The sequence below is a fragment of the Astatotilapia calliptera genome, chromosome 9 (assembly GCF_964374335.1).
Source record: "Astatotilapia calliptera chromosome 9, fAstCal68.1, whole genome shotgun sequence".
NCBI classification, from domain to species: domain Eukaryota; kingdom Metazoa; phylum Chordata; class Actinopteri; order Cichliformes; family Cichlidae; genus Astatotilapia; species Astatotilapia calliptera.
Window position 1 is genome coordinate 3658179 of NC_137430.1, and position 19322 is coordinate 3677500.

The 19322-nt window shown below is 43.0% G+C and overlaps 1 protein-coding gene across 1 annotated transcript in view; it reads right to left on the reverse strand.

Annotated features, from left to right (window-relative positions):
- Positions 1–2072: 2072 nt before the first annotated feature.
- Positions 2073–19322, reverse strand: part of LOC145431099 (voltage-gated inwardly rectifying potassium channel KCNH2-like) — a 24796-nt gene continuing 7546 nt past the window's right edge. The window contains exon 2 of the mRNA XM_080306442.1: positions 2073–2380. Coding sequence (XP_080162568.1) covers positions 2073–2380 — 308 coding nt within the window. The remainder of the gene's footprint in view (positions 2381–19322) is intronic.

Genomic DNA, 19322 nt, shown 5'->3' on the forward strand with positions numbered 1-19322 from the left:
CCACCGAGACAGCGGTGACGCTAATCAGAACTAGACCGTCCAATTTCACCCCTTTAAATTTTTAAAGGCGTGTTTGTGTGTGTGTTTATACAATTGCTATTATGTTTGCACTTTATGTGTAATGTTACTGACTGCAGAGATCAGTAAGATGTGTGTATTTTTTATTTATTAGTTTTATTTATTTAATATTATTTTTTAATTGAATGACTGTCTAGTAGTTCACAGATGTCGAAAAACTGAGTGTGGTAAAGCCACTGATTTTGTTTATGTATATTTCTGCAATCTGCACATTGTACTGACTTTCATTTTAATGTTTACACCAGGGTTCCTTGTCAGCACTTTATGCTCAGATGTTTGTAAGCTAAAAATAAACTATTGTGTATGTTCAAATATACTGTTGTGATTGAAGAAGTTAAATAAAAATGTCAGTCATCAATTCATGCATCACCTCATGTCATCATAACAGAGGTCTGTCTTCCAGGAAAGAACAGTTTAAAATTAATGTAATATAGTATTGGCCATACTATATGATGTATTGCTTGTCTTTGTTTAATAATACAGAAGACAAAGACCTTAAAAAATAATCGCATATCGCATCGCAATCGCAATATTGGGGCAAAAAATCGCAATTAGATTATTTTCCATAATCGTTCAGCCCTAATCTTTACCTCATCGTCTAAATGACATCCAACTTGTCGGGCATACACACTGACAGCATTTAACATCACACCTTCAATTTCCAGCTTCAGCCTCACAATCACGTCTCTCTTCACCTCAAGACTGTTCAGATACTCTTCCTCCAACATTACTCGTCTCTCTTCCTATCTGCACCATGGTGGAGTGTTTTGATGCTCTCGAGCTTACTTCCTTTCAGCCTAGTGAAGGACCTTGCACACACATATACCTTCCTTCTCTCCATCAAATCAGATCCTCTCCCTTTACCAGTTTTCCCACTGTCTCCAGACACACCTTCCCCCTTTCCTGTTCCTTTGTCTTCAGCCAACAGTGGCAGCAGAGGCAGATGTTGTTACCTGAGCCCTGACCAATCCTATATGGAGATCTCATTCTGGATAATCTGCACGTCTGATTCATTTTATGGACTTCTGAAAAATTAATCTAAAATGACTCTTCTCTTATTCTGGAATATACACTCAACAAAAATATAAATGCAACACCTTTGTTACTGCTCCCATTCCCCATGGGATGGACGTAGAGACCTAAAATTCAGTCCAGATACACAATATAACCATCCCTCCCAAACAGTGGTCACAAATCAGTCCAAATGTGTGGTAGTGGGCACATCTGCTATATTGAGATAATCCCATCCTACCTCACAGGTGTGCCACATCAGGATGCTGATCTGACATCATGAGTAGTGCACAGGTGTACCTCAGACTGCCCACAACAAAAGGCCACCCTGGAATGTGCAGTTTTTTGGGCTATTGGGGGTCTGGGGACCCAGAACCGGTCAGTATCTGGTGTGACCACCATTTGCCTCATGCAGTGCAACACATCGTCGCATGGAGTCTATCAGATTGTCAATTGTGGCCTGTGGAATGTTGGTCCACTCCACTTCAATGGCTGTGCGAGGTTGTTGGCCTTTTGTTGTGGGCAGTCTGAGGTACACCTGTGCACTACTCATGATGTCAGATCAGCATCCTGATGTGGCACACCTGTGAGGTGGGATGGATTATCTCAATATGGCAGATGTGCCCACTACCACACATTTGGACTGATTTGTGACCACTGTTTGGGAGGGATGGTTATATTGTGTATCTGGAATGAATTTTAGGTCTCTACGTCCATCCCATGGGGAATGGGAGCAGTAACAAAGGTGTTGCGTTTATATTTTTGTTGAGTGTAGTACGATAGCAATGAATATACCACGTTTCTACATATACCTAACAAACATGTATTACTGCTACTGCCATCTCAATTAAAGCAGCTAGCATGCTAACCTCTCTGGCACACCACACCTTCTGTCCCCAACACAAAGTTGACACCAAGCTTTACTCTTCTGCCACTATTAGAAATGATCTGCTTGTATTCCCTTAAATGCAGTTTCATCTCCCTCAGGCCAGAAACAGGTGCACACATGAGCAGAAACAGCTCTGAAATGACGAGCACAGCATCGTTTGGTTTTTCCTACCGTCTTTTCGGTAAAGGTTGATCTCCACCTTCCTCTCCTCCGACCCCAGGAGGGCCTGCGCCATCTGGGCGATAGCCAGTCGCTTGGTGTCAGGTCCATACAGGAAGTTGCACGCGCATGGCTTCTGCATGATCTCAGCCCTGGAGTAGCCACACATGTGGCAGAAGCCATCGTTACAGAAAATGATGGCGCAGTTCTCCACTCTGGCGTTGGCTATGATAAACTTGCGACCTGTGGGTGAAAGGACAAAGGTTTCTGCTCAGTTATTTACTTTTCACTAACACAGCAACACCAACTCAACATATGATCAAATGAATGAATGAAACAGGTAGCTCAGGTTAATCGCATTTATCCTAAATGAAAGCTACGGTGACCATATTTGGATTTCCAAAAAACACTTGGCCCAGAAAAACTTTAATCATGCTGTTTGCTTAAAGAAACTTTTAACATATTTAAATGATGCCTTCTCTGTGCGGTTAATGAATGGTGAAATAAAAAATGTCATATGCAACAGTGCAAAAAGATAACTTAAAGCAGCAGCTCAGGGATGATGTCACACATGCTCTGTAGGAAAACCCGGACAGAACGTGAAAATGGACGCGCCCGAGGAAAAGAGGACGGTTGGTCACCCTATGAACACTCAGGAGGATTCAAATATTTTAAGGTGGAGGCTCGTTCCCGTTCACGTCTTGTTGACGCTCTAGCTAAGCAAGGTTTTTCAGCCAACGGCAGACTTCCCTGGCCCAGGTCGTTTTATCCAAATCTGTATCTTCATTGTAACAACATTCAAAAGCCACCAGAGGCAGCATTTCCACATTTTCTTCAGACTGCTTCTGCCCTGAATGACAAAAACCACTCAGACATTAAGCTAATATTAGCAGCTATTCTGTCCTTGCTTCTGTCAAACCGAATCTCCAAAGAGATTCAGATTTATTCATTTTCAATTCTAATATTAATTGAAACAAAGAAAAACCTTTCAGCCTGCTGCTACCCAACAAACAGCACCACATGTCCTTTTTGGGGCACATGATTTTTGGCACTTCTGCTGCTAAAATAACACTAACATGCAATAGAAATTAAAGTTTGTTTGTAATTAGGTCCAAAACTTGACACGGCAGCTGCAACCCTAACAGCCTCTTCTTCCACAGAGTGTCTCTCCTGTGAACCACTTACTGTAGAAGGAGCTCTTTTGCTCCCTGGCCTCTGCTCAGTGTCAAAATATGATATCAAGAGAGCTTTAAACACACTTTAAACAGACACTCAAACATGTTCCTTTACTCAGGACTCTCACTCACTGTTTCATATGCTGTGAATAAAAAGTGTCTTTAAGGTAAATCTCGAGCGTCTTTGGCTAACACAGGAAAACAACATAAATGAAAGAGTCTGAGTGGGAGTGTGTTTGTGCTGTGTTAGCCTGACAGTCTGCCAGTTTGATAGATGGCTTCCACTAAAGAGCATTAAGCTTCTGAGAATGTTCCTTGTTTCTTTCACTTAGCCCCACTGTGGGAAGAAGGAAAGAGAAAAGAAAGGATGAATATAACAGATGTAAAAAGATCACTGAGGAAGACTTTGGGGAGAAAGAATGAAAACAAATAGGACACAAGCATGAAACAGCTGAAATAATGAATGCAGGTATTTGGAGAAAGATCATGAGAGAGCTGGAGTAGAAGAGAAGTGATCCCAACTGTTGTCTGACTGAAGCAATAACTCTGCATTAATCACGGTGACCACATCACATCATCGTCCCTGATTATTTCACAGTTTGACTTTAAATTCAGTTAAATCCAAGTCTTTATTTATTCTATTTAAATTGTTCCTGGAGAGATCTTCCTAAGTAAGCTGACTTTCTCTTAGGCTCCAAGAAGTCGAACACTAACTGCTGTTTTTAGCAAACAATTTCCCCTTTACGTAGGCTGCAGAGAGTCCTGATGAAACATTTGTGGCTGAAGAGCTGATGCCATTGTCTGTCATAATAAATGTGCAAAATCTTTTGTTTATTTTTAGCTTTCAGCAGCAGGTCACATTTTCTACGTTCCTCTGCAGTCACTCAGCGTCCTGACTGTTCCACCTGAAGACCAGAAACCTGACAGTCAGCAGGTCCTGATGCTGCCCGAGATGAAAATCCAGCACTGATATTACTCGGGAAGATTGTCATGTCAATAAAAACTCAATCAAAACATTTGCCAGTGATCAGGCTATTTTAAACGGGACTAAACTGTTTTATAATTAAGGTGTTCAGAACAGCATTTATTGTAATGTAAAAGTTGAATTATAATCATAATAATCCTGTGAGTCAGCCTGTGTGCTCATCTGAGGTAACTGGAATAAAAACTATTTATTATTTTTAAGTGGAAGCATTTAAGAATATAATCCTGTGGACAAACTGAATGTCTAGTTGCAGATGTTGTAAGCTACGGAGATTTTGTTATCAGGAAACACTGCTCATAACATTTACTGAAGAAGAAAGAAACACACGGACTAAAGCCACAGATTGTGAATAAAACACAGAGGTCATAATTGACTAAATGAACATGACATCGTGTTCAGCTGGATTTGAAACTTCCAGATGAGACTGTTCACTGTAAGGTATTTACTGATTTCACACAGACAGCATTTCAAAAAGTGGAGACCTGAGATTGAGACTTCTTAAAGAGTTTCTCTGTGACCATTATCTTCTACAAAAATAACAGTCACTCGAGAGATCTCCAAACACATTTAAAAGCCATTAGAAAGGCAGCATTTCAAGCTAGACATGCCCGTTATAATGAGGAAAAAGGCCTTTAAGGGACAGAGAGCTATTTTTCAGGGGGAGGCTGCAGATGGGAGGTGTGCATCAGAGGACTTTTTATGAGAGCTTTGGATAAAGGAGAGTCGAGAAGGATTCGCTTCTTTGGGTGGCATAAATCATTTAAATTAAGGTAGCAAGATTTTTGCTGCCTGGCAGATTCTTATTTGTGGATCTGAAAAAGAAACGAACCAGTTTGACTTTTTTTGGTCATTTTTATTGTAGAGCTTCCTCATGAATGATAAATCTTCCCCAAGGACTTCAGGCTATGATAAGGGAAGAACACCGTATTGCTGCAGTGACAGACGTGACTCTTGTGATTAGTTTTTGGTCAGTGACTCACACGTCGGCCCACACTGTACCTAGAACTGGCCCAACTCCTAGGAAACTGCTTTTAATGCTACAAAATGTAATTTTGTACATAAATGATGACAGTTTGTTTTGTTTTAGTGTAGAATGTGGACACAGAGCCACGTCTTTAATAATCACCACGTGAAAAAAGAGGCTGGGCAATAACCACAAAGCACAAAAGTAAAAACTGAGAAAGACTAAACTTTGAGGCTCTAAATCTATGACAGGGAAGACTAATGACGAGCAACATCCACCAGCTCCAGCCAAACGTCTTCACCTCGCTTACTGATTGTTGCCTTGTCAGGAAATGTTTGAGAGCCAAAGCTGGCTTTTCTGTCAGCCCAGGGAGCAACTTTCTGAGCTGTCTCAGTCAGTATTCACAGCCGGGCTCATCTGCGACTCAGCGCCAATATTTTGGGAGAAGGTAATGTGTCATACATTGTCCCTATGATGAATGAATGAATGAAATTAAACCCACGTCGGTGCACTGGGTCAATTTTTCTTTCTAAGTGTTCTTCATTAAACTTGATTATGAAAAAGTCCCAGGAGGAGAAGATGGTAGACGGTCATTATTCCCTGTAAATTACGTCTACGAAGAGGTTCACAGAGGGGAGTGTAGTAATTCCCTCTCAAATAGTGATTTATAAGTCATTTTATCATCACTGGCAAGACATGCATCTGCCACACCCGACATTTCTGCACATCACATTCCAATCCAGCTCTGCCCATCGATATCACGCCTCCTGTATCGGGCTCGAGTTCGTGGAATTAGTTTGCAGACTCATGAGTCATTGTTATTGGAAAATGTGTCCCTGTTTCAATTGTCGAGCTGTAACTTGCTTATGGGGATATGATTATTTTTGATTGAGTGCACATTTCAGTGTCTATGGGTGTTGTGTTTACTTTTCTGCACTGTGCAAACATATAAAAGTCCAGAAAGGAAAACAAACTACACTTGAAGGAATATTCAATTCAATTTTAATTTTACAATATGTCAAATAACAAAACAGTCGCCTCAATGTGCTTTGTATTGTAAGGTAGACCCTACAATACAGAGAGAAAGCCAACAAGCACTTTGGCGACAGTGAGAAGGAAAAACTTCCTTTGAACAGGAAGAAACCTCCGGCTGAACCAGGCTCCGGGAGGGGCGGGGCCAACAATTCATTCAAACAGCAAGTCAAACATACAAAACAACAAAAGGATATTTTTGCCCACTAAATCGGAGAACTTTGTGACACAGAGCTCTCACACAACATCCACAAGGGTTTTTTTTAAAGATAGTTAAAAATAAACAGTTTCTGTGCTGCAACACCTCCAATAAAGACGAGTAAACGCTCAATGATACGTCTTTATGTTACACTGATGGTCGAGCCTTTGTGGCAGTTGAACCCAAATAAGTGGCAGCAGATTTTTCAAACCTCCGTCAGTCACGTCACAGTACAAGAATCAATACAATACAAATTTATCTGTATCCGGTTGTTCAGTCTGACGTCACTAGCCGTGTCTGGACCTAAACTCTGCTGCAGGTTGTAACGTTGGGTTGTGTTGTGTGGTTGAGAAGAGGCGGCAAAACACCTAGCAGGCTAGGCGGAAGAATACACACCCACGCTGGTATTGGGAATTCTTCATCAACCATATAAGCCCGGTTGAACGGCTGCAGCTTAGCAAACATACCGCACAGTGTTCGCACAACCCATAACGTTGCAAACAAAGGTGTCTGGCGGGGTAAAACATAAAATCCGTCCCTCCTCATGCACTAGCGTGCAAGCACATGTCCACACCATCACAGAGAGAGAGAGAGCAGAGCAGTGGCACAAACTGATGACACCATCAACCCTCGACTTGGGTGTCTTAAAGGGACACCACACCATAGTGGCTGTTACAAGGTCCATATATCAAACGATCACTGTGGCATTACTGAGAGTTGAAAAACTGTCTAAAGTCTTTCATCTTTAATAAAATGATCAGCGTTCTGCTCTACCAGGTGTAACAATTGAGTTTAACATCCAGGCATCCATGAAAACGGAAGTTATGACATTTAACGGAGTTAGAAGTTAGCAGGGAGTTAGCTCGCTAGCTTCTATCTAAATACAACATAGCATGTCCTGACTGCGGGGTTTTGGAAACAAATTAAAACGTACAGCTCTGTTATCACTTCCAACATAAATGAAGACAGAAAACTAAACAGCAGTGACGTTTGTAGGGTTACTGAAGTTGGGCTAGCTGGTATATAATGATGTGCTACGTGACCGCTAGCGACACAGCTATGTTAGCATAATATAAACAAGCTAACTTTTTTTCCACTGGATAAAAGTTAACGTGAGTGTTCTCGGTGGTCAGAAACAAATGTAATCGCATGGCAGGATGCTGTAAAAGGACCAAACTTCAGCCAGGAGAACAACTGAGATAATCCATCCACAATACGAGGTTAGTCATTCATATACTGCTGCATGTGCTGGGCTGTAGTTACATCCTAAGGTTTTAAAAACTGAGCTTAAATAAATGATTAGTGGTAATAAAAGCCGAGGGAGGTCAACAGTGATCACTGACTGTTTTAGGAGCTTTTTGAGATCAAATAGAAGAAAATACATAACATTAAACATGTTAACAACAGAAAAGCCATATTAAACGCAGACTACTTTAGACCCGGAAGTAGGATTCGTCACGTCATCACTTAACAACTGGATAGCACATTTAAAAACCATTAAACTAGCAGGTGGAAGACAATAATTAACCAGGCATGCAAGATAAGATAAGATAAGATAAGATAAGATAAGATAAGATAACTCAGGAGTTAAAACAATACAAAACATTATCCAAAGGCAGACAAAGAGGTGTAACATGGGGGGACATTCACATGATAGATACACTTAGGTAGCCGAGAAGGCCAAATCAAAGAAGTTTTCAATGGAGATTTGAAAGTCTGAACTGAATCAGACACACCAATGGGAGATTGTTCCAGAGGTTGGGTGCTACTGAAGCGAGGTTGCACTAAGAGCAATTGACCTGATGATCTCAGTGCTCTCCTAGGAATATACAGGCTGAGGAGATCATTAAGGTAGCTGCGCTGTATTATTCATAATTTTAAAAGTGAAGAGTACCTCTGTTTCCTAGCACGACGTGACCATCAGTGAATGTTGGGCTCCTGAATGGAAACGTCTGCTTTAAGCGCACCGTTATCACAGCCTCTCCCCCATCGCTTCACTAAAGAGACACATCATCAATCAAAGCTGTCCATCTTGAATCCGACAGGCTGTTCTCGCAGCAGACACCAGCGGTGGACAGACCTGTTCAGGTATTCATGGAAACACTGAAAATCAGTTGTGTAGATGCACTTGAGACCTGTCTCCATGAATTAGTAGCAGCAGCTGCCCTCAGGGGCTCATAAAGTCTGATGGGTTTGTCTGGCTGCAATAAGCACTAAGCAATGCAAAGGCAGAGCTGAGTGTGTGTACTGTATTTGTGTACTTTCTGCACGTCTTTTCCAGACCGCTGAGTAAATGGTTTTCAGTCTGTGGCCGAAAGAACCGAGAAGATGTTATTTTTTTCCAGGCTGTTTAAGGTAAAGCGTTTTGAGCAGGGGTGGAAAAATGTAATTATTCTTTAAATATAAGACACGCAGCCACATGAAGAGGACGTTTGGTGCAATTGTGATGCAGATGTACTGTATCTGCTAAATGACAATACCTCAACCAAAGGAAACCAGGCTGAGAGAGGGACTCAAACAGAAGCACCAGAAAGAATGTCGCAGGCTGCTACTGTGTCTTCAGACATTGTCTAGTGGAAAAGAAAAGAAGACGGACAGCAGAAGAGTCAGCAGGTAGAGCATAAAAACTCGGGTGACTCATGGTTTAAGCTGCTCGGTGTTTAGGACACAGCTGGACATGAAAGAAAGCCGGCATTATTCTAGCAGGGAAGAGGTGAGGAGCTGTATTATTACACTGCAGGCGTTCACAGAGGAAAGTGCAGGAGATGGCAGTATTTGGAAGCAGAGGGCAACGTGCACAAATTAAACAAGGGCGATGGTGGGCAGCTGTACACAGCGTAACATTTCTTCTCATTCTGCTTACTGCACACTTCTCTCAAAGGTGCTTCATACTGTCCCCAGCGACCTGATGCCGTCTGTGGTTGTATTTGTGACTGTGACAAGCAGAACTGAACTAGTGTGAAAATGGAAAAATGTGCACAAATGTACGAAAATCCAACATGTTTAATATTAAGTGACGGATACGAAACATTATTTAATAACCTGCAGTCCGAGGGCCAGAATCGGCCCAGCAAAGACTCTGGTCCGGTCCTGTGGGTGTCTGGGATCTGTGAACGAGGGCACACACTTTCATCTTTTAACTGTATTTTCATAAAGTTTACAACTTGTCCTACTGATGAAGATCTCCCCCATCAAAGTAATAGATAAACAATTAAATGACAGTTTCTGTTTTTTCCACTATTAACAAGAGAAAGTTCTTTTTTCCCTCATTTTTAAGAATGTGCTCGCTGTAAAATTTAAGATGAATTATTTAACAAAAACTTTCTTACAGTCATTGGACAGTCAGAGTATTTTCTGTAATAGGCCCAAAGAGTCGTGACAGTGCTCCTTTATTAAACAGAGCAGCGTTTCTTTACCTTGTAGAAAAACTGAGAAGTGCTCTTGCGATTGCACTCCTTTGTCTTATATTGAGATATCACAGGGATGAAATCCACAGACAGTAAGGGGATTTTTACTGTATGTGGCCACCGATGCAAAGTGACTCTTTGTGATTTTCTACGTATGTTTAAAGAAGTGTTGGGAAAAAGGTGAACGTGGGAAAGTTGCACAGTTGTTATGGCAACTGTCACTCAGGCAAACAAAGATTGAAGGGAGACCACAACCCTCATTCGAAATGATGAGCGTAGCTTAAAATGAAGCCAGTGACGAGGTGCCTCAGCTCGACCCCGTATCGTTTAAAAAAGTGTGGTCCCTTCAGCACTCAGTCACAGCCAGCTCTCATTATAAATAGTTTTGATGATGGACAAAACCCTGAGCGGTGCAGTATGCATACAATATGCAGCAGCCTACTTCCTGGCGACTGTGTCCTGTTTCATTTTATAATAAAATGTAAATGCATGTGTCCATACAACACAATGTATATAAATAATACATCTTTATCACATTAGTTTATGAATCAGTGACATTTGTATTCCAACATGGCATCAGGATAGCAGTAAATATAAAGTCAACTCTCCATAATGTCCGTCGGAGGTATTAAAGGTAATCAAAAGCTCCCCAGCTGACTCTGACTGCTTCTTCCTTTCTCCCCATAATTTCCCTCTAATGAGCTTTTGAAGCCAGTGAGGAGAGAGCTGATGCAGAAGCTGATTAAAGGCAAGTTTTTCAGGAGGAAAACACGATTTCCTATTCCCACTGACACACACTATGCCACACATGCACGCAAACACACACACATATATGTATGATTTCAGCTGCACATACAGACCTGCTGACACAGACTGAATAATTCACCAGGACCAGACCTTGAGGGCCCCTGAATCTGCCCGTGTGTGTGTGTGTGTGTGTGTGTGTGTGTGTGTGTGTGTGTGTGTGTGCTATCTATTTGTTTGTGAGTGATTGAGCATGTATCTGTGAGTGTGCGTATGTGCTAGGAATCTCCCTGAATACTAGGCAGACAGGGAGGGAAACCCGTGTGTTAGAAGTAGAAGTCAACACACCAGCTCGTTGCCTGCTAGCTACAGAGGGAGCGAGATAAGGAAAGAGGGAGTGAGATAAGGAAAGAGGGAGCGAGATTAGGAAAGAGGGAGCGAGATAAGGAAAGAGGGAGCGAGATTAGGGGACAGAGAAATGTGAACGGGGAAAACCGGGGAGAAAAAAGATCAAGAAAAACAAGGAAGGGGGGAGAAAAAGAGGACGAAGCAGATGTATGCTGACAAAAATCGTTCAGACGGGCTGCAGCGATTTTTATGCTTCTACCCATTCCTAACTGTGCAATTGCCATGGAAACGAGAAATATGACACATGCTAAATTGTCAAACACGGAGCACTGACACAATAAATTCAGACTAAATGTAGGACCCCTCATATTCCACAGTACCTCTTTGCATCCCACAGGCTGTAAGTTTGTATTATACCAGACTGAGACCCTTTGCTCTGTCTGTTATGAAGGTTACTGTTACATCATATTCATGACTGAGACTCGCGGCAGACTTCATGAGATTAGTCGTGTTTCCCGTCTCTCGCTACATGCACGATACCATCGGGACAGAAAGCACTACGCAGCGAGTTCTGGAAAAACAGCGTAAGCAGACATCTGACATGTGCGTTATGGCACCATGGCTTCCACTTGGCTACAGTTAGTGTTGCCATGGTTACAGTTTTACACAACTGAGCAGCTGAAAAACAAATCTCACGTTAGTGTCTCAGGATGTGAAGCTGCACCCCAGGGGCGGCGTCAGTGTTTGAAACACGACTGTACGTGCAATAAAACGTCATGCGCTACGCTCGCGAGCGAGCAAAAGTGGCGCCCTAAACGATCGAGTCCTTTCAGAAGCAATCTTTGCACTGATTGAATGAACATTCAAACAAAACAGAAACCCTCCAGATTTTGACTTTGTAATCCATGTTTTTCATCTTTAGTTATCCTTCTTAGGCCACACTCATCTTATTTTTCTCTTTCTTAAGCTGACCTCTTATTTACAGTTACACAGGGCAGTTGAAATCACAGTTCAGTTGTTTTTGTCCTTGCAGATCTAAGCAGAGTATTATTTGTTGTAGTAATTCTTCCTGTTCAGACAAGCCACTAAAGAAATGTTTCTACTGTGTTTCTGGTGTAAGTGATGGAAGAAATGCACACGTCAGGTCCTGTTTAAAAATCTCCACCAAAAAAACTTAATGGACAAAAACGTTTTACTCCATCCATTTGTTCTATTTGTCCACAGCCAGCTCTTCCTGCTCTTCCAGCTCTTCCTGCTCTTCCAGCTCTTCCAGATCTTCCTGCTCTTCCTGCTCTTCCAGCTCTTCCAGCTCTTCCTGCTCTTCCTGCTCTTCCAGCTCTTCCTGCTCTTCCTGCTCTTCCAGCTCTTCCTGCTCTTCCAGCTCTTCCTGCTCTTCCTGCTCTTCCTGCTCTTCCAGCTCTTCCTGCTCTTCCTGCTCTTCCAGCTCTTCCAGCTCTTCCTGCTCTTCCTGCTCTTCCAGCTCTTCCTGCTCTTCCTGCTCTTCCTGCTCTTCCAGCTCTTCCTGCTCTTCCAGCTCTTCCTGCTCTTCCAGCTCTTCCTGCTCTTCCTGCTCTTCCTGCTCTTCCAGCTCTTCCAGCTCTTCCTGCTCTTCCAGCTCTTCCAGCTCTTCCAGCTCTTCCTGCTCTTCCTGCTCTTCCTGCTCTTCCAGCTCTTCCTGCTCTTCCTGCTCTTCCAGCTCTTCCAGCTCTTCCTGCTCTTCCTGCTCTTCCAGCTCTTCCTGCTCTTCCTGCTCTTCCAGCTCTTCCAGCTCTTCCTGCTCTTCCTGCTCTTCCTGCTCTTCCAGCTCTTCCAGCTCTTCCTGCTCTTCCTGCTCTTCCTGCTCTTCCTGCTCTTCCAGCTCTTCCTGCTCTTCCTGCTCTTCCAGCTCTTCCTGCTCTTCCAGCTCTTCCAGCTCTTCCTGCTCTTCCAGCTCTTCCTGCTCTTCCTGCTCTTCCAGCTCTTCCTGCTCTTCCAGCTCTTCCTGCTCTTCCTGCTCTTCCTGCTCTTCCTGCTCTTCCTGCTCTTCCAGCTCTTCCTGCTCTTCTGTTGGGAAACAACAGTATTCCCAAACCAAATGAGAGATATAATCTCTACAGCACATCCTGAATCTGCCCCGGTGTCTCCTCTCAGTCTGATATGTCTGAGAATCCACACCACAGAGACGTGAGGAGGCATTCAAGTCAGCTGCCCAACACAAGTCTTTAGTTTGATGTAGACGAGTAGCAGCTCTACTCTGAGTCCTTCCTAAGTGACTGAGCTCTCTATCCTGGGGGCAGGCTAACCCTGTAACCCAGACATCATCTGAAGAAGCTGGCATTCACAGTCTTATGTGGTCACTACCAACAGCTCTTGTAGGGACGCAGATCAGCAGGTAACTCGACAGCTTCCCTTTCACACTCAGTGTTAACTATGACAGACTGATACGGTATCTGCAACACTCCTGACCCCGTACCAATTAATCTGTCAATTCCACACTCCCTCCGTCACTCATAAACACCTCATTTACAAACTCCCGTGGATACTCCACCCTTTCTGACACAGAAGCAGACTTGGAGATGTTGTGTTTTATTCCCAGTGTTGCAGATACACCAGAGTAGGCTGGATGGTGCTGTTTGATGACACCAACAGAATCAGATCATCTGCAAAAGATGAAGTGAGATCTTGAGAATACCGAATCTGACAGCCCAGGTGGGTGGAGTCCCCCCACCCCCCAAGAAATGCTGTCAGGTCCACAAAACACACGCAGACTCTCACAGCTTTGAGTTCCCCTGACAGGGTAAGTAGGCGGTCCGATGCTCCGTGGACAGGACAGAAACTACTGAGCAGCTCTGTGTTCAGCTTCTGCTGAGAAATAAATCTGACTCTCAAACATTCTTTCAAGTTTCTAAACAAAGACAGAAAGTTACAGATGAGCTGCTCCCATTGGTCCATTTGGTTTTGTGCCACTATACGGCCCCACCGACAACACTGACTCACTGCCTCCACGTACAGCAGGATGCATGTTGGACACGTTTCTGTCAAAGACATGTCAACCTAACATTACCCAAACATATGTAACAGTATGAGCACTACCTAAATGTTACTATCCTGAATGTGGCTCTTCAGTGTGGCTGAGACATTCTAACATTAGAAGCAGCTCATGTGACCGACTGCTGAGGTCAGAGCTCCGGTTTTCCACAGAAAGACGATTGTCTTGTTTTCTGCATCAGAATAGTTTTTGCTGGCGCCGTTGGTCTGAATTATAGAGAGCTTCAGAGAAATGATGAGTAGGTATAACAGTCACTGAGTCATACGCTATGAATTGTAAGGGGGTGTTTCTACCACAGTACTAGTATTTTCTTAGCAGCTTAGCAGCTGTTAGTGATAAAGCAGATGCGTCATCTTTAAAAGTCTAAAGCCACAAACAAAAAAGATTTCTAATATCGCTTTAAAAGATGTTCACCACTAGGGACCAAAGGGAGTTATATTAGGAGCGTTCCCACCCAGAGTCGACCTTTCAACTTCTTTGTTAGAAAACAGCAGATGGAGAATTAGATTCAGAGCAGTGATGGAGGTCAAACATTTCCAGCATGTAAACCGATCCAGCCCCCGGCTGTCAGCTCACAGGTGGGACATGTTTCTGCCTGAGTCAGTAACCAGCTGATTGGTCAGTCAGTCAGCTGCACTTGCAGTCAGCTCCCACAGTGCCAGAAAAATAATGACATATATCCCTCAACTGGCACTGCAAGGAAAATGCAGCCACAGCACAATGAGCTATTCCAAGATTTACTTGGATTTTTGTCTCATTACAGATGCAGGCCTGACACTGTCAGCAGCACACAAGCACACACGGTTGGAGAAATGCTGATGTCATCAGTGTGAGACAGCTTACAGGAGGATGTGGGGGGATCCTGTCATGTTTTGACGGCTAAAGCATTTGTGTCCGTCCACATAAGGTTGCATTTTTGGAACAGTTTCTAAACAGCATCCATAAATAATACATTTCCAGGAATGACTTTTTATTTATTTACTGAACAGAAAAGTGTTGACAAGATTAGCAGTTAGCACACTGTGTCAGCTCCTCGTGTGGGGAGAGACACGGCACCACACACTCTGGAGACCCAGCAGAGCAGACATGCCAAGCACAGCCTCTCATTTATTTAAAGACATGTTGCACATGCATATTAGATATTAGTAATATGAGTTGACTCTGGACCATAGGCAGTAGTTTCCCTGAGCTCAGTACGCTGTATGTCAGGGAAACAAAGAGGCAGACAACAACTAACAAGACATGTTCATCCTCATAAAGCTTCAGTGCACTTAGTGAGCACCAGCAGTTCACATGTGAACAGTTCAGCCAGCGATTCCTCTTTGGTGACGATGCAGTAAGTGAAACTGATGTTTCTTCTCTTCTTAATATGGTGTAAACTTTAACCCACTTCACATCATTTCAAATCTCATTAATAGTAATTATGGCTATTTAAATAAACAGTAATTATTCTTAATGTGAGCAGTCTATTAGAGTCTTAAACTTCTCGGGCTGAAAAAGTACCAGAAACTTATGGCGTTATTTTTGTGCCGCTATTCTGAGCGCACGTAAAAGAAAATGCAGGTGCAAGTGTTGCATTTTGAGGAGAAATTTATTTGGAGCGAAGAAAAGCTCAATTTGAGTGAGCAAAATTCATCGCTGCGTGCAAAAGATGTATTTCAGTGTTTGCTATTATCCACACACACACAATAGCAGCCCCGCTCGCTCGGTTTTTGCAATTTTTTTTACGTCCCCTCAGAATAGCGGCATAAAAATAACGCTAAAGGAAACTGAAGTTCCTTAAATAGCCACATATTCACTTTATTCTTCACTTGAGCCACTCTGGTGTCCACTTTAGAATCACATGATGCATGTCGTTGAACTATGGGAAGCTGTGGGAGCTCCCACACCTTCTTACCTGTGTAGGAGCAGAGAACATGGGATCGCTGCACATTGATCAGCAGGTTCAGTTAGTGACAGTGCTAACCACTGAGCTGCACAACTGCTCATACTGCAAAGCTGCATTTAAAACTGCAGGTTATGAGCATTTCAGTGTGACGAAGCAAAGGAGACAGCAGGGGTTTTGCACATGCTCGGGTCGCAGCTTTCACTTTCATTCATCATATTTGTATTTTTAATCCACCACTAAATGTTTAAATGCTTACTGTAGCACCTCACATCTAACTTTAACAGCAGCAGAAGTAGTCCGGTGCACATTCGAGATGAATGCATTTCTAAGGTCATCTGACCGAAATCTCCAATCTCCTGCTGAGCATTCTCGGTCATGCGGCGTGGAACTTTTCAGAGTTCCAGTCCCCAACAGTCGTTAGGAGTGATAATCCCATAATCACTGCCATCCTTAATGGGCTGTTTCGCTCTGAAGTGTCTCAGGCTACAGTGTGTACCGCGTCTCCCTGTGCCTTAATGAAGTTATGCAGATTTATGCAAATGAGGTCTAATCCCCGGGACACTGGGGACTCCGGGGTCCTTAAGTCGGTTAGCTGGCCTTTTCTGTGCCACCACTCTTGAGGTGGCACAGTGAATGAGAGAGGAAGTCCAAATGAGCGAGTGAAGACAAAGCAAGAGTAGATGAGAGGTGTGTGATGAAGTTTCGGAGGAACCCGTAGGAGGGCGACTTGATGAATGGGAGGGTGAGAGAGAAAGGGCAGCTGCCGGGAGATAAAGCAGTGACAGAGTGAGGCACAGGCTGAGAAGGAGAGCAAAGCACTGGGATCTACCAAGAACACGGACAGGCGGCTGGGCTATGCAGTGATATTTTTGGATTTAGAAAGATAGGAGGTGCACTCCCTCAGAGCTGTTCTCCAGAAAAATCTGAAACATGTGTTGATAACAACATCTGAGGATGAATTCCTCCTGAATAAGAAATGTGTCTGTAGTGCTTCTTGTTTCTATAAATGAGCAGTTCTTGTAAATCAATATTCCCTGACCTCCTTTCTAAGGCTCCTCTGCATTTCATATCAAAGGCTTGAGATCTGCAGACTCACACCTGCTGAGATTTTTGCAGCATTATAAGAAGCAGCTGTGCTCTGTGACCAAACCTGCAATCGACTGAAATGCATAACTCCATATCTCACATGATGCTTTCTAGCATACTGACCAAAGCTACAAAGTTGCATTATTCCCTCCAAAGGCAAACATGGGTGGCACAGTAAAGCCAAAATACATTATTCCAGCAAACTAGTTCAAGGCAGATATGACTGAATCCTGCAGTCGGGAACTTTGTTTATGCTGTTTTTAAACAAGCGGCCGATTCATCAGCGTTGATCACTGTGAGGGGCAAAATATGGGCAATGTGGTAATGTGTGTTTTTTATCATTTTAAAGATACATGTTAGTAGTGTCCATTTACTGTTAGCTCGACATGTTATTGTCTCCTCAAACATACTTTGGATACATTTTGTTTTCCTATTTTTATTGTGTTTTGTGTGCTTTTGCACTTTTTTCTGTTTGGAGGTATTGGAACGGACAAATAACAAACAAAATCATAATTTCAGAGGTAACAAGGCAGTACATGCAGGCTAAACTGCAGAGTTTGCAAAATTGTGGTGCATTTTACAGTAATAGCCCATTTTGAATTAGCAATGATGAGGTACAACTGTCATTATCTCAAATAGATTTTCATAACAAATACTCTACAGTAAGGATAAGGAAGCTTTAATTCCAGTTGTTTCCTGCTTTTTAAAGCTAACAGAGGGAATCGCAGCTCAGATCTACTTTGAAATGTCGATTTAGTTTTCAGTTCAGCCTGTGTCACAGACTTCTGATGCAGTTGTAACTGAACGATGACAGAATGGCATCCATTCAGTCTTTACGTGTCTAAACTATCAGCCCACAAAGAAACACATGAAGTGTGTCCACGGTGAAAAACTCCTGAGTGGGATCGTTTCTTCTTTATTCATCTTTGCTTCTGTCTCACATCAAGGTGAGGGATAAACCTCCTGATTACCTGACTGGCTGCTGTTGATGCACTCAGGCTTGTCTCCTGTTTTCATCTCGGCATTAGGAAAAAAGCACAGTAGGGAAGCATCGTTTGATGCATTAGTCTTCGGGGCACTACTTTTTCGTTTTTAATGAAAGGCTCTACCAATTAAAAGCCGATGATGTGGAAGGAGGTGGAATCCTCCCAGACCCTCGTGGCACGAGAAAGAGTGCGTGCGTGCGTGCGTGCGTGCGTGCGTGCGTGCGTGCGTGCGTGCGTGCGTGTGTGTGTGTGTGTGTGTGTGTGTATGTTTCAGCTTTTCATAAGTTCATTTCTTCACAGGGGCCCAGCATGCTTACAGCTTTATTGACTGGTAAGCTGATTATGATGAAACTACAACACAACTCAAGCCATTAAAGCAGAAAAACACAAATGCATAACACTGCAGCATTTGACCTCACGCACAACTGCAAAATCTGGTCCTTAGCAGGCCTCAAAATCAAACACAACCTCGGGGAACAACAAAATGAGTTACCAAAAATGAGGCCGAAAGGCAGAAATATGGTGTGAAAAACTAAGTTCACCTTTTCTCACTTCAGGAAAAGAGAAATTAACAGCTGAAAGCGAGATGTTGCTAAGCAAATGCATTTGATTAACTGATCATCGGTGAGTGTGAGCTCCTCTAAAAGGCTGCTGCTGTGGTGCATTCAGGTGACTTAATGCCAAGCAGGGAAACATCAGCACTGATCTTAGAGAAGCAGCTGCTGCTACTCATCAATCTGGGAAGGGTTATAAGCCCATTTCCAAACAATTTAAAGTCCATCATTCCACAGTATGAACGGCTATTCAAGTGGAAAATATTCAAAATAGTTTCCAATCTTCCCAAAAGTGGACGTCTTAGCAAACGTATCCCAAGGTCAGACCGAGTGTTGCTCAGAGACACTGTGAAAAAAACTACCCAAGAGCAACATCCCAAACCTGTTGGCCTTGATCACTTTTGGAACAACGTCCTTTGGACACATTAGTCCAAAGTGGGGCTGATTGGCCATGAAGTACAGTTCCAAGGGGGGGCACCCTGCAGTGATTGGGCTGAACATGAACTGTTCTTCATACCAAAGTAAGGCCGTCTGTGTGACAGTCATGACTTGGCCCAAACACCAGGATAATGATCCCGAGCATATGAACAAATCTCATAAAGCCATATTTTAGGTTTAATGTTTAAACAGGAGTGTTAATACAACTGTTTCATTGCTGCATTATAATAAAACCGAGTGTGTTGAGTTTGTTGCAGAAGAACGAGGCGATAAAGGTGAATCTTTGCTAACTTTGAATTTTTTACAAATGTGTTTTTGAGCTGAGATGGATCGAATTCCAGGGAGCAGCTG